The sequence below is a fragment of the Lepus europaeus genome, chromosome 11, assembly GCF_033115175.1.
Source record: "Lepus europaeus isolate LE1 chromosome 11, mLepTim1.pri, whole genome shotgun sequence".
NCBI classification, from domain to species: domain Eukaryota; kingdom Metazoa; phylum Chordata; class Mammalia; order Lagomorpha; family Leporidae; genus Lepus; species Lepus europaeus.
The window spans coordinates 83,773,611-83,788,449 of record NC_084837.1 but is presented as its reverse complement, the minus strand read 5'-3'; the positions used below and the strand labels follow the sequence as shown (position 1 = coordinate 83,788,449).

At 38.1% G+C, this 14,839-nt stretch overlaps 1 protein-coding gene across 2 annotated transcripts in view; it reads left to right on the top strand.

Annotated features, from left to right (window-relative positions):
* Positions 1-14,839, top strand: part of VPS13C (vacuolar protein sorting 13 homolog C) — a 197,979-nt gene that overhangs the window by 51,668 nt on the left and 131,472 nt on the right. For both annotated transcript variants that reach the window (XR_009867321.1, XM_062206048.1), the window contains exons 15-20: positions 8,548-8,677; positions 9,762-9,856; positions 11,395-11,537; positions 12,341-12,533; positions 12,868-12,982; positions 13,615-13,751. Coding sequence is in view for 1 of the 2 variants with exons in the window: in XM_062206048.1 (XP_062062032.1) it covers positions 8,548-8,677; positions 9,762-9,856; positions 11,395-11,537; positions 12,341-12,533; positions 12,868-12,982; positions 13,615-13,751 (813 nt within the window). In the remaining variant the exon portion in view is untranslated. The remainder of the gene's footprint in view (positions 1-8,547; positions 8,678-9,761; positions 9,857-11,394; positions 11,538-12,340; positions 12,534-12,867; positions 12,983-13,614; positions 13,752-14,839) is intronic.

The window sequence follows — 14,839 nt, the reverse complement described above, 5'->3', positions numbered from 1 at the left end:
TGGCCACTACTGCCGGTGCACTATGCCAATCTGAAGCCAGGAGCCAGGTGCTTCCTCCTGGTCTCCCATGCGGGTGCAGGGGCCCAAGCACTTGGGCCATCCTCCACTGCCTTCCCAGGCCACAGCAGAGAGCTGGACTGGAAGAGAAGCAACCAGGACTAGAACCCGGCATGGATGCCAGTGCCACAGGCAGAGGATTAACCAAGTGAGCCATGGCGCTGGCCCCTCTCTTATTTTCTTAAGGACAGTTTCTTCAAGGTTGTTGGATCAGAGAGTATGAATATTTTAAAAAGTATTTGCTACTGCCGTGCATTGTTCTTATCAAATAGTCACTGGAATGAGTCATTGGAGGAAACAGATTGTTTTACTCCTCCCTAATTTTTGTCACTTCAGATTAGTTATGTATTCTTAGTACCAGTTACAGTAGTTTAAAAATTGAAGAAAGATTAATTATTAGATACAGTAGACAAAGAAGGAAGGATTAAAGAAAAAGCAATTAGATTCATCCAAGATGGATGTTTTTTCCTTGTAATGAAAAGTGCATAGCACCAGAGTTTTAAATACAGGCAAAGGATAGTCTTCAGTTAGTTTTGGGCTTTTAGCTGGACAGGGAAGTAAGTGCAGGCAACAGCAGGGTATTTGGGAAGAAGTGGAAGGGTTTTGCCTCTGTTTGATAGGAGATTTCGTACTGACCAAGGGCTCCTTTTCTGATGCTCGCAGAAAAGAAATGCTTTATTGTTGTGAAGTCACCAAGCAAGGAGAGAAGAGGCAGGCTTATTCTGTCTTCCAGTTCTGTCATCTAGGGCAGACCTCCTGGGCGGGGGCGGACAAGCTGGTATGTGGGAGAACTAGCAAGGCAAGTTCTGATCGGAGGGCTTTAGCAGCAGATATTCCCATCATATCTGAAGGGGTTCAGTGAGGCTTCCTCTTCAAGTGCATGCCCAGGTTCTATGACTTGCATTTTTTGGCTTTGTTGTTTTTATTGGCAAGAGCTAGTCACCTGTGTTAGGATCTTTGTCAACAATTAAACGTGCCTCAAGTACTTGGTCCCCTGGGTGTTTCCAGCTCATGTGATTGAGACTTAATCTGTAGAGCTCTCTAGATCTATTTAGAACCAGGCTAGGGGTTTGCCCTGAAATGTGTAACTTCCAGGATCTTAGGTCAAATTTCGATCTGGCAGCTTCTGTCCACCCTGAGTACCCTTCCTTCAGTTCTGTCCAAGTAGCCTAGTGCCATCTTACTCAGTGCACACTCACTTAAATCCAGAGCACACTGAGCTCAATCCAAGCTGTCTTCATTGGCTAAGAAAGCCTCACTCCATCTGTGAGCTGACAAGCAAGATCAGTTTGAGTTTACAAGATAATATGTATATTTTCATTTATTTGTGGTCTCATATGTAGTACTTTGAGATAATTATAAGTTCACAGGAAGCTGCAAAGATAGTTTATAGAGGTTCTGGGTACCCTTCACCCAGTTTCCCCCAGTGATTACATCTTATATAATTATAGTCTAATATCAAAACCAATAATTTGACATCGGTACTATGTATGTATGGTTCTATGATTGCTCTCATGTTTTAATTTTTTTTTTAAGTATTTGAGAGTTAGATTTGCTACCCAAATGCCTTCAGTAGCTAGGGATGAACAAGAATGAAGCAGGAACTAGATACTCAATCCAGGTCTCCTACATTGTGGCAGAAACTCAACCACTCGGACTATCGACTGCTGCCTCCCAGTGTGTGTATTAGCAGGGAGCTGGAATCAGTAGACAAATCTGTTTATGTTGAAACAGGACTCAGGTGTCCCAGTCAGTGTCTTAAGTGGTGGGCCAAACAGCTGCTCCTGCTGCCATTTATATATTTGTTTATATTTTGCTTGAAAGGCAGAAGGGGAGAGGTGTTCCCACTACTGGTTCACTCCTCCAGTGCCTGCAGGATCCAGGGCTGGGCCATTCCAAAATGCAGAAGCCTGGAATTCAATCTCCTTTCCTTCTGGGGTGGCAGGGACACAAGTACATAAGCTGTCATCTGCTGCTTTCTGCAGTATACATTATCAGGAAGCTGGACTTGGAAGGAGAGCTGGGATTCAAACCCAGGCACCCCAGTATGGGATGTAGATATCCCAAATGGTCTCTTAATTGCTTTGCCAGATGCCTGCCTCTCATATTTTTAAATAACAATTTGCATTTTTTAAAATGGTAAATTGTCAGTTTATAGGGAAGCTTTAAAAAAAATACTGTCTTCTATTTATTTTCTTCATAGCCTTTGTCATTGTTTTTACTTGTGTTTGTTAATTCATTTCTGCTTTTCTCTGTTAATTTTTTTTACGTTTTGAGTTACTTTGAAGTTCCTTGAAATTTATAGCATGGTGATCTACTTTTATCCAAGATTTCAATACTAATAGTATCTTTATCTTTTTTCCCTTACTTTTTTTTTTTTTTTTTTTACTTTTATTTAATGAATATAAATTTCCAGTGTACAGCTTATGGATTACAATGGCTTCCCCCCCCCCAATAACTTCCCTCCCACCCGCAACCCTCCCCCCTCCCGCTCCCTCTCCCCTTCCATTTGCATCAAGATTCATTTTCAATTCTCTTTATATACAGAAGATCAATTTAGTATAAAGATTTCAACAGTTTGCACCCACATAGAAACACAAAGTGAAACATACTGTTTGAGTACTAGTTATAGCATTAAATCACAATGTACAGCACATTAAGGACAGAGATCCCACATGAGGAGCAAGTGCACAGTGGCTCCTGTTGTTGACCCAACAAATTGACACTCTAGTTTATGGCGCCAGTAACCATCCTAGGCTGTCGTCATGAGTTGCCAAGGCTATGGAAGCCTTCCAAGTTCACCGACTCTGATCATATTTAGACAAGGTCATAAAAGACAGAGTGAGGATAGTAACCAATGATCCTAAGAGTGGCATTTACCAGGTTTGAACAATTCTACAGCATTAAGTGGGGAAGAGGACCATCAGTACACACATGTTGGGAGTAGAGCCATTGGTGGTAGAGTAGAGGTTATGATTACAAAGGAATGAGGCCCAAGTGCACTAGACAGGGCCTAGAACAAAGGACAGAGTCATTATTAGAGGAGCTAAGAAAGGTGCTGTCTAAGCTACAATTAAGTTTTCTGATTGAGAGGCAAATAGAACCTGATAGAAGGGGCTTGATAATAATCTGGTGGGCTTTAGGCCTTGTAAATTCAGAGGCCCAGACCTATCTATCTCTTCACATGGGGTATATCCTAAGGGAGGTGTGAACCTCCTAGGGGAAGGCACTCTGTTGACTTTCATTACTTGGCTGGCCTGGGAGGAGAGCTGGCCAGGTAAAGGCAGGTGGCATCTCTAACAAGAAATTTACAGTTCTGCCTGCAATGTTGCTGACCCTACTTGACCATCCCCTCAGTTGCAGTGGTCACTTTGGAAGTTGGGCTGAGTGAAGGGCTTTTCAGCTTAGAGCCAATAAGATCTGTGGCTCTGACCTGGGCATCCTTCGACTCCAGGGCAGGTCCATTTCCAGTGATCCAACTCTTGGCAGAGCTGCCAGGGCTCTTCACAAGCTGACTTCTGCTGAAGCCCAGGCTTACCACATTGAAAGCCACTGCAGTGGACTGGCCTGTTGGGTCTCCTTGAGGGCAGATCACTGTACAGATCAGCCATTAATAGGCCTGCCACCCATTGCTTCTGATGCCGAGCTTTCTTTTCCTCCTGGTTTGTGTTAAAGCAGACCAGAGGATGCAAGTCAAGGGAGTGCCCGTGTCCCATCTCTCATCTTCGGTGGCCTGAACTACAAGTCTATAGTCACAGGCATGTTCTGTAGTAGTTTTTCTAAGGTAGACAATGCCCATGAGGACAATTATATTCTCACTTTAAAACTTTCTTTCCCTTTGGTCTGAAAGGGAGGTTTTTTCTACTTACTGTATACTTGGCTGATGGTGAAGTGAATCAAGCTATGAGATTTTTATTTGAGTTCTTATTTTGGCTATGCTATTGCAGAAAAATGTTAGCCATCTCTTTTATAAGTTCTAAAGATTAAATTGTGCATCCTACAGATTCCTTCATAATAGAATTAGTTTCCTACCTTGAAGAGAATAGAGAAATGAAAGAACAAGTTGGGCTTAGAATAGAGAAATGAGGGAGCAAGTCCTAGATCGCTTGCTGACAATAGCAATATCACATGAATACTTAGCAAACCGTTTCAACCATTAGATAACAACTTAAGAAAACATTTACCAGAAGGTCCAATGCCTTCTATAAATTTTAAGAATCATGTATTTGAAAACACCTCTTAAATATCTAACATGGTGTAGTTTGTTTAGCCAGTAAACTTAAGCACAACCATCTAAAATGTTTTTAGTTTCTTTCTACCAACAAGTCTAAAACATATGATACACAGATTCAGGTCCCACAAATTAAAATGTATCTTTGATTGATTTTAGCAGCTTAAATTTATGGACAATCTTATCTATAAGCCATTTAAAATAAAACTCTTAATAAAATTTCCCCATGTGGACATACAATATGTACACACATATAATATAGCATAATAAGACCAATACATCAATTTTAATAATAGCTTTTAAAATCTTTAACTCTTTTTGTAGATTGCCAATTGATTTGAATTGCTTTTTCTTTTTAGTAACCTCAGTTAACCATACTTTCTCTCAGTTGGTACTGTTAATACATTATTGGCTTCATCTGTTTACAGAGCCATCCCAAAGTACTGAATACAATAAAAGTGGCTGGAAAAAGTCCATAGGAACCTATAGGAGGACAGCTAAACACAGAACCAACAACGCTTTAGTTTTATGAGCAGCAGATATTCAAATTTTTGAAAAAAGCAATATTTAAATAACCCATAGCTCTTAATAAAAATTCAGCTGTTTTTGAACAATTAGAATTTAACAGACATCAAGAGAACATAATAGATTACTTTAACACATTGCTTTAACAGAGCATCAGAGTTTAATTCTATGTCAAAGAGAAATTGAGCTTCCTGTGATCTTTTGCTGTGAGGTTTCCTTCCTTTACCTTCTTTCATATTGGTGACCATGTTTCTGTGTTTCTGTGTGTAACACATCTTTAAGCATCTTTTGCAGGGCAGGATGAGTGGCAACAAATTCTTTCAGTTTCTGTTTGCTGTGAAAAGTCTTAATTTCACCTTCATTCACAAATGAGAGCTTTGCAGGATATAGTATTCTGGGCTGGCAGTTTTTCTCTCTTAGTACCTGGGCTATGTCTCGCCATTCCCTTCTAGCTTGTAGGGTTTCTGATGAGAAGTCTGCTGTGAGTCTAATTGGAGATCCTCTAAGAGTGATCCGACGTTTCTCTCTTGCACCTTTTAGGATCTTTTCTTTATGTTTCACTGTGGTGAGTTTGATTACAACATGTCGTGGTGAGGATCTCTTTTGGTCATGTTTATTAGGGGTTCTATAAGCTCCCTGTACTAAGATGCCTCTGTCCTTCTCCAAACCTGGGAAATTTTCTGCTAGTATCTCACTGAAAATGCCTTCTAATCCTTTCTCCCTCTCCATGCCTTCAGGAACTCCTAGAACCCGAATGTTGGGTTTTTTAATAGTATCCTGTAAATTCCTGACAATATTTTTTAGATTTCTAATTTCTTCTTCTTTTCTTTGGTTTGCCTGTTTCCTTTCCTGTTCTCTGTCTTCTAAGTCTGATATTCTCTCTTCTGCTTCGCCCATTCTGTTTTTAAGGCTCTCTAATGTGTTTGTCATTTGATCTATTGAACTCTTCATTTCATTATGATTTCTAGTCACTATCAGAGTTTCTTGTTCCACTAGTTGTTTCATTTCATTTTGATTCCTCCTTAATATTTCACTTTCACGAGAGAGATTTTCTATCTTGTCCATGAAGGATTTCTGTAGTTCAAGAATTTGTTTTTGAGAACTTCTTAATGTTCTTATCAATTTTTTGAGATCCGCTTCTTGCATTTCTTTGATCTCATCATCTTCATAATCTTGAATTGGGGTGTCTTTTTCATTTGGGGGCGTCATAGTTTCTTCCTTGTTTTTGTTAGCTTGGTTTTTGCGTTTGTTGTTTGGCATGTTGGAGATATCTGGTTTCTTCACTGTGGTGTTTTTTCTTGTTACACTATGGCTCTATATTAAGTGGACTGTCTGCTTTCAGTGGAGCCTTAGAGGCTTGAGATGAGTGTGGACTGAGAGCTGTGTTTGGTTCCTCAGGGTTGAGGGTGTGTCAAGGATGACACTCCCAGGTTAGGTGTGGTAAATCTCTCTTTTTTTGATTCAAAAGGGAAGTAATTCCGCACAGCTGAACGTAATTGGAGGTAGTTAGCAGGCAAATGATATACCCACAGGAGCCAGAGATCGGAAGCTCTTTCCCAAGGACCACACAGGGAATCTCTGCTGCCCTCAGTGTGGGCTCCAATTCTCCTGCAGTCTCCCACTGGGTTGCCAAGTTAGATGCTAATCTCCTGTTATTTCACCCCTCCCCACAGAGTCAGGTTTTTCTGCTAGGCTCAGGGCTGGTGCAGACCTGAGGTCGCCCTGCTTATGACGTATGTCCAAAATGGTGCCTGCTCTGTCTTGCTCGCCTGTGAGAGGTGAGCGGAGAGAGAGAAACTTGTGTCTGTATCAGTCACTTTTTTTATTTTTTTTCTCTCTCTTCTAGTTAGCCTGGTGAACTTTTCCCCACGGAGTTTCAAGCCTCGTTCCCTCTAGCCTCCTCTTTCCGCTTGCCTGCTGGTATCTCGGGCTATGGAGGTTCGGCTCACCTCGCGTTCCAGCGCTGGTGCGTTGAGTCTGCCGCTGGTGTCCCGAACTTGGGCTCCCACGCTCTCCACGCAGGTCCACTGTGAATCACTAGTTCCGGAAGAGTTTCCTCTGCTGTTTCATCCCCTACTCTTCCTTGACACTGCAGTATCTCCACTTATATTAAACTTTCTCTCCCCCCGGACTAAGTGTGCTTCCTGCTTATTCCGCCATCTTGCCCTGTTTCCACTTTTTTTTTTTTTTTTTAAGTAGAGATTTGGGAGGGGGAAGGTTGAGTGTGGGGAGTTTGTGAACATGTTATCTTTGTACAAAATACTGTTTTCAGTACTTGGTAATTAATTTTTCCAAAATAAAAATGCTCTTCGTTAAAGTTTCAAAATACATCTTGTGTGTTGTTGTAGAGTAAAATCTTTGTGGAGAATAAAAGGATGGTAATTCAGTTTACTTAAAAAGATGTTTATAAAATATTCAAATACTTTATAGTTATTTTTGTGTTTAGATTTATAAAGAACTCTTCAAATATCCATCTGTTTAAGACAGAATATGTAAGAGTGCTTTAAGCTTGCAGTCTCTGCTTGCATTTTCCTTAAAAGAATTGGTTATAGATTCTTGGCCACTTAAAAAACTGAGATGACAGACATTTAATTGGGTGTCTTTTCCAGAACAACTCACTTTCATCTACTTGTGATCCTATTGAGTAGTTAAACTTCCTGCTTGAAAATGTGTGCAGCTGTTGAAGGAAACCTTCCTTGTCATCTCAGTGGTTCTGGAGAACACTTGCGAGTTTTTAAAAAATACTGATTCCTGAAACCCAGTCCCTCAGAATTTGATTTAATTGGAGTGTGGTGGGCTTTTGGCATCTGCATTTTTCAAAAAGCTTCTTGATGATTTTTTTGTGCAGCAACGATTGAATGCCGCGGAGCTTGGGTGTCCATGGTAGCTCATGTGTGAGGTTCGCTTTGTAAAGTTGAACAGGGCTTGAATGGGTGCACTCAAGCCTGGTTTGTGACAGAGGTTTAACATTTTCCACATGCTTTGCCTTTACATTCATGAATCAGTCTTTGGTATAGGATTCAACTCTTTTAACTTCTCCTTTAGATTATTTTAGTTTTTATTACACACAGTGGCTTATATTTGTATTCAGTTTACCATTGACTTAAAATGTTTTAAATTCTGAGTGGGAAAAGTATTAAGATTTACTTGATTGAGTGACTGAGGACATAGAATCTTATTTCTTTTTTTCTCTTTCTCTGTTTTCTGCTTTTTTGGTTATCCACCCATATTTTACTGAAAGTGGGCAAAGATAAGGAACAATTGAACATCAAGTCAGGATTTGTTGAGAAAAGAGAACAAAATGAAATTCAATGAGCTTTTTTACTGTATGTTTCCTTCCCTCACTATGCCCGTAGTTAAGCAAAAAAGAAATATGTTTGAATTCTGATGTCTAGTTGTTTTGAACTAGTACTTTTTGGGTGTGGAAGCATCTTCCTTTCAGGGGACTTTTCATGTTATAAACTTCTTGGTGTTCTGATGGCGGCTTTACTTAAAATTTTGAAAAATCCATTCCTTGGGAAAAAATTGAAACCTTAATGATATTGCTGGTAAAATGCAGCCTCATCAAAATGTTTTCAGTTAGTGTGGAAAGTAAATTATCACAGAAACATGTTGTGAGCCTGATTTCAGGAGGAACCCATTTCATGACTGTTTTGAAAAAAATAACCATTGTTTTCACTGGCTGCACCTGAAAATGAAGAGGCTATTGTTTCTCAAATTTTTCATTTTTTCAGGTGATTCGGTCGGGGCAGAAATTAAGGAAAAAGTCTGCTGACACAGGGGAGAAACGTGGAGGCTGGTTTAGTGGGTTTTGGGGTAAGAAGGAGTCTAAGCAAAAAGATGAAGAGTCATTGATTCCTGAAAGTAAGTTCCAAGTCAGATCATTTATTGTACAGTGTTAAAAAAACAGTGTAAATTATGCCACAGCCTGTCAGTTGAATGTTTTAAATAATACTTTTGAAATAAAGTTAGTTCAGTGTAGTGAATATGTAGACTGGAACGTTTCTGTATTTAACTAAAATAAAACAGATTTTCTTGAAAAGTTATATAAAATTTAAAATGTTTACATTTTTGATGTAAATGTTTAGACATCTCAACATTTAAGCATTCCTTATTGTTAGCTTTTACATGAATTTATTTACAAGTTTCATTTAAATTTTAAAATGTTTAGCAAATGGGACCAGTGTTGTGGCACAGTGGTTAAGCTGCTTCCTGCAATGCTGGCATCCCATATGAGAGTTGGTTTGAATCCCAGCTGCTCCATTTCCAATCCAGTTCCTTGCTAATGCTCTTGGGAAGGCAGTGATGAATGGCCCAAGTCCTTGGGCCGTGCTACCCAAGTGAGAGACCTAGATGAAGTGCCTGGCTTCTGGCTCCTGGCTTTGGTTTTTATTTTTTTATTTTTATTTTTTTTATTTTTGACAGGCAGAGTGGACAGTGAGAGAGAGAGAGAGACAGAGAGAAAGGTCTCCCTTTGCCGTTGGTTCACCCTTCAATGGCCGCTGCGGACAGCGCGCTGTGGCCGGCGCACCGCGCTGATCCGATGGCAGGAGCCAGGCGCTTATCCTGGCTCCTGGCTTTGAACTGGTCCAGCCCACTGTGTTTTAGCCATATGGGGAGTGAGTCAGCAGATAGATCTCTCTGTTTCCATCTCTTGCTGTTTGTAACTGTCATGCAAAATAAATAAATCAACCTTAAAAAATAGGGAGTTATGAAATCCTTATGAGAGAACTGAATTTGCTTAATAGTATCTGCATTTTATCGACAAGTAAGCAAAGATGCGATGCTTGTTTCAACAAGTCAAAGCAGTGTGTTAGAGGAAACTACTGGGCTGCGTTGGCTTAGGCATTTATGACTTGATTTTAAAATGCTTGTTTAGTTTGTTTTTTCCATTGTGATGTAAGAAATTAAGAAACTCATTTCTTGAAATATTGTCTATTCTCTGTAGCTATTGATGACCTAATGACTCAAGAGGAAAAAGATAAACTCTTCACTGCTATTGGATATAGTGAGAGCACCCACAACTTAACTTTACCCAAGCAGGTAATGATTGAGGTAGCTTTTATAGGTATTTTGTCTCAGTTTACTGTATTATCTTGAATATAGTTAAATAAGTTACTCTTTTTTTTTTTTTTTGAGCAGTTAACATAACTGAATTATCATTAGTTTCTGTTTCACTTTTTAATTGTTAAATGCTTCCAGGTAGGCTCTCCTGTTTAGAATACTGTCTTCAGTTTTAGATTTGGTTGCTTTAGTTAATATAAGATTAATTTTATGAAAAGTACTTCTTATAATGGTAAATTGAATCTTAAAAATATTTGTCATAAATTTTTCCTGACTTTGAAATATAACTTGAGTAGAACAAAAATGTACTGCTCATTTGATTGATCAAAAAGAAAAAAAATTATACAGTTACTATCAAGGTTAAAATTTAGAATGTTGCTATCACAGTAGAAGTCCCTGTGCTTCCCTGTTATTGCTTCTGGAAAGGTAAGTGTTCAAATGATCTTTCTAGTACTTCTTTCTTTGGTTTCCTTCTGTTTTTTTTTTTTTTTCCAGCATAATTATTTTGTTTTGTATTTTTGTAATCTTTGTATAAGTAGACTCCTAGGATCTGTGTTCTTTCGTGTCTGTCTGTGTTGATGTGAGACCTGTACGCTGGCTGTGTTTGCCTGATTTTCATGGCCGTATAGGATTCTGTCATCTGAAAGCTACCACAGCTTATTCCTACTTTGGTTGCTGAGCATTTGGGTTGTTTCTAGTTTGTGGTTATTGTGGATATGCTGCATTGAATTTCTTGTGTCTTTTTGTGTGCATATGTAAGATTTTTCTGTTCAGTGTGTACTTAAGAATAGGCTTGATGGATCAGAGTATATATTTAGTATCATATTCTATTGAAGAGTTTCCCAGTGTGGAAAAATTTCTATGAGTGGTATGTGGAGATTCTTGTTGCTATACTTACTCACTAACACTTGACATAATCAGTCTTTAAATTTCAGCCATCCTAAATGGTGGTATATAGTACAGTAGTTCGTTATGATTTTAATTTACATTTTCTGGATGACTAAAGGTGTTTTGTACTTTTAATGTATTTTTGGCTGTTAGGTGTCCTCTTTTGTGAAGTGGCCTTTGAGTTTCTTCTTCATTATTAGATTCTTTCTTGTTGTTCTTGGATCATAAGAACTCTTTTTATATTCTAGACATGAAATCTTACTTGTTAGACATGCTGCTGGAACCTTCCCCCATGATTTCTTTTCCACAGATAGAGAATTGGTCTGAAGTACTTCGTTTGCTTAAATGAAAGCTACCATCATGAATTTTTATGCCACCAATGATTTGTGATTGTTTCATTGTTATTACCTTTAAGAGAAATGGATTTTTAGAACATTTATAAGCGGCCTATTTTGGTAGGCTATTTCATATTGTATGTTCTGGTGTTCTTCACTTCAAGTTAGCATATGGATGCCAGAATCTGCCATGTTCTAGTTGCTCATTCATTTTGAAGTTCAACAGATTTCAATAAGGAGATTTTTTATAATTGTTTCAATGAATAACAGTTTTCATTCATTCTTTATGTTTAGTATGTTGCTCATATAATGACCCTCAAGTTGGTAAGCACCTCTGTTACAATCAGAGAAAACAGAAATGTTCCAGAAATACTAAAAATTCAGATAATTGGTTTGGGTACCCAAGTATCTCAGCGACCAGGAGCACAAGCCCTTAGGTAAGTTTTGAAAAACTGATTTCAGTTTTTATTTCTAGTTATGATTTCAAGTCAGAAAATCTGAAATGTTATTTGGCATGAAAAAACTGATTATTAAATTATCTTTTTTGATTTCTTTGTGTATGGGAAGGTAATCTCTTTATATTTTCTTGTATTTCGTTTTGGAGCTATATGGGAAGCTCATCATTTGTTCTACCCTCTCACCTTCCCTTTACAAATATTTAATGGCTACTACTTCATTTATAGGCTTAATATTTTAAGAAGCCATGCATAGGTATAGTAAGGTTTTATTTTCAAGTTTTTGTTATGGCTGATGAAAGAAGGTATATAAAAAGGTAATAATTCAATAGCAGTATAGTACATTAGTTGCAAATTAAAAGCCTCATGGTTGATTCTATGTAGGCTCAGTTGTGGAATAGAAATGTGAGCTAGGAGAAAGCTTAGGCTAGCTGAATGGAGAAGAGTAAGTAAGGTAGGGATGAAGCGGGAGGGTGTGGAGGGGCCTTGGAATTATGGAGGGAGACGAGTTTATCCATGTTATAGACAGTGGTGATCAGAACTTCTCTAGTGTTCTAGAGTTGGCTGCATTGGGTTTTTGATGTGGATGATGATAACTTAATAACAATAAACAGAAACAGCTTGTGTGGGTAATTGAATGCCAAGCTAAGGAGATTAAATTTCATCTCTGGGTAATGGGCATAGTCATTGCTCTCAATGAGTTTTTTACAGAGAATTGCTGTTTTGACCTAAGAATTGCAAAAGATCTTATTTATATGACTTATTTTTTCATTATTGGACTATAGGATGGAAGCAAAATTAGAACACTGGTATATAACAGGTCTGAGACAGCAAAACATTGTACCATCACTTGTGGCTTCTATTGGTGATACTTCATCATCCTTGCTTAAAATTGAATTTGAAACCAATCCGGAGAATAGTCCTGCTGACCAGATGCTCATTGTTCAGTCTCAGCCTGTGGAAGTCATCTATGACGCTGTAAGTGCCAAGAAAAAGTGACTCTTTATTAAAACCATCTTATACTTCTTACGTGGGGCTTTATTATCTCTTCTCTTTCATATTTCACATTGATTTACTTTTCAGGTGAGTTTTCTTGCAGGGGCTGATACTGTGGCTTAATGGGTAAAGCAAGTCCAGTAAGCTTGCTTGGGCTATTTTTTCTCTAAGTCCTCTTTGATTGTAGAGGGAGATGCAATGGGACAGAGAATCTTTGGAGTCCCTTAGTTAAAATCCACAGCTCTTTTGACACCTTAAAATTTGTGATATTGAAATGCTATCTGTAGCATGATTGTGTTTTAAAATTATATTACAGAAAACCATCAATGCAGTGGTTGAATTCTTTCAGTCAAATAAAGGGTTAGATCTTGAGCAAATAACATCAGCTACATTGATGAAGTTAGAAGAAATTAAAGAGAGAACAGCTACAGGTAAAGAATTTGTGTGTCTACATAAGCAAACATTTTGTATGTTCTAATGTAAAGATTTTGTATGTTCTAATGTAAACATTGCATTTTAAATAGTATAGATTGCAGTTTTTCTTTGTCTTAAACTCAGGCTTTACTAAACAGTGGGCATGGCTTTCTTAAAGACAAACATACTTGTTAGGCTGTGTGAGACAAGAATACTGTGAGGCTCAGATGGTTCTGCATGAAATTATATTCAAAAGCCTATGTCTCTGAATGGGCTTGAGGCAGAAAACATCCTTTCATTTCAGTTCTTAAAAAAATTGTTCACTGAACTGTGTGTGAATCTGGTTTTAAAGATACTTTTTTTTATAACATGGCTTGTAAACTCAAACTACTCGTTATGTTGTTTTGTTGTTTAATCAAGACATCTATAAACTGTTCTTGTATAAAATACTAGCTCTGTTGGATTTACTGTACTGTGCTATGATGTGATTGTTGAGCATTAACTGAAGTTTTCATCTTACACATTGAATTGAGAATCGGAAATGACATTTCTCTATGATGTTTTCTAAGTAAAGCTCTTTTCCTACTCTAATTACCTGATTATGTATTCAAATTGACCGTCTAATTTTTTATTATTTCTTTGCCTTTAGGACTTACACATATTATTGAAACTCGAAAAGTTCTTGATTTAAGAATAAATCTGAAGCCTTCTTATCTAATAGTTCCACAGACTGGTTTCCATCACGAAAAGTCAGATCTTCTCATTTTAGATTTTGGTACATTTCGGGTAGGCATATGCACATTTTTCTCTGCCCATCTTTGATCAGCTTGGTAGCTAGTTATGTGTTAGCGTTCTGTTTTGTTCTCAGAATTCAATTAAATCAAACCTACACTAATTTTTCTTACTTTTTTGTCAACCCTACCTTAGAGTGTTTTTTTTTTTATATATGTCATGGTTATTAAAACAAAGAAAAACTAGAATTTTTCTGCTAGAAGGTGATTTGATTTCGAAGTTTGGATTCCATCTGTCTTTTCCTAATTGGAGAGGAGCATTCCTAGTTTTCATGATTTAGTTATGCAGTGTTATTTGTTACATGTATATTTTGACAATAAGAAATTATACACATTTGAATGAATATTTGTTCAACTATTGTTGGTATCTAAGTGGAATAAAAAAAAACTCCTAAATTTAGGAGTTTTAGAATCTCAAGGAATGCAGACTTCCATGAAAAGGTAAAGATCTGGAAAAAAAAAAAAAAAAAAAAAAAAAAAGAGTTGTCCTGAATTAATTTTTGTTTCTGTGGGGAATGGACAAATGGAAGAGTTTGGAGCTAAATTCTAAGTGGCCTGACTATTCTTGTGATATAGTGGGAAGAAGGTGCCAACCCTGCTATTCCTTGTTGATGGATATAGGGTGGCTGCTAGGTAGCTGAGCTCTTAGTGGCAGTAACTGCTGAGATCCAGGAGGAAGAGTTGCTTTTTGAGATGTATAGCTGTTTAACTGGTCTCTTAGTTAACGAAAATGTGTTGAACATTTAGTACTCCATAGAGATATATACTGAAATACTGTATTACTCATGAAGTATTTGCAGATAAGTATCAATAAATTATGCAGGGGGCTGGCATTGTGGCACAGTGGGTTAAGCTATCCTCTGTGATGCCGGCATCCCATATAGGTGCTGGTTTGAGTCCCGGTGCTCCACTTACAATTAAAATCCCTAGTAATGTGCCTAGGAGAGCAGCCGAAGATGGCTCAAGTCACTTGAGAGACGCAGATGACGCTCTTGACTCCTGGCTTTGGCCTGGCCCTGCCCTGGCTGTTGTGACCATTTGGAGAGTGAACCAGTGGGTGGATGAGCTCTCTCTCTACTCTGT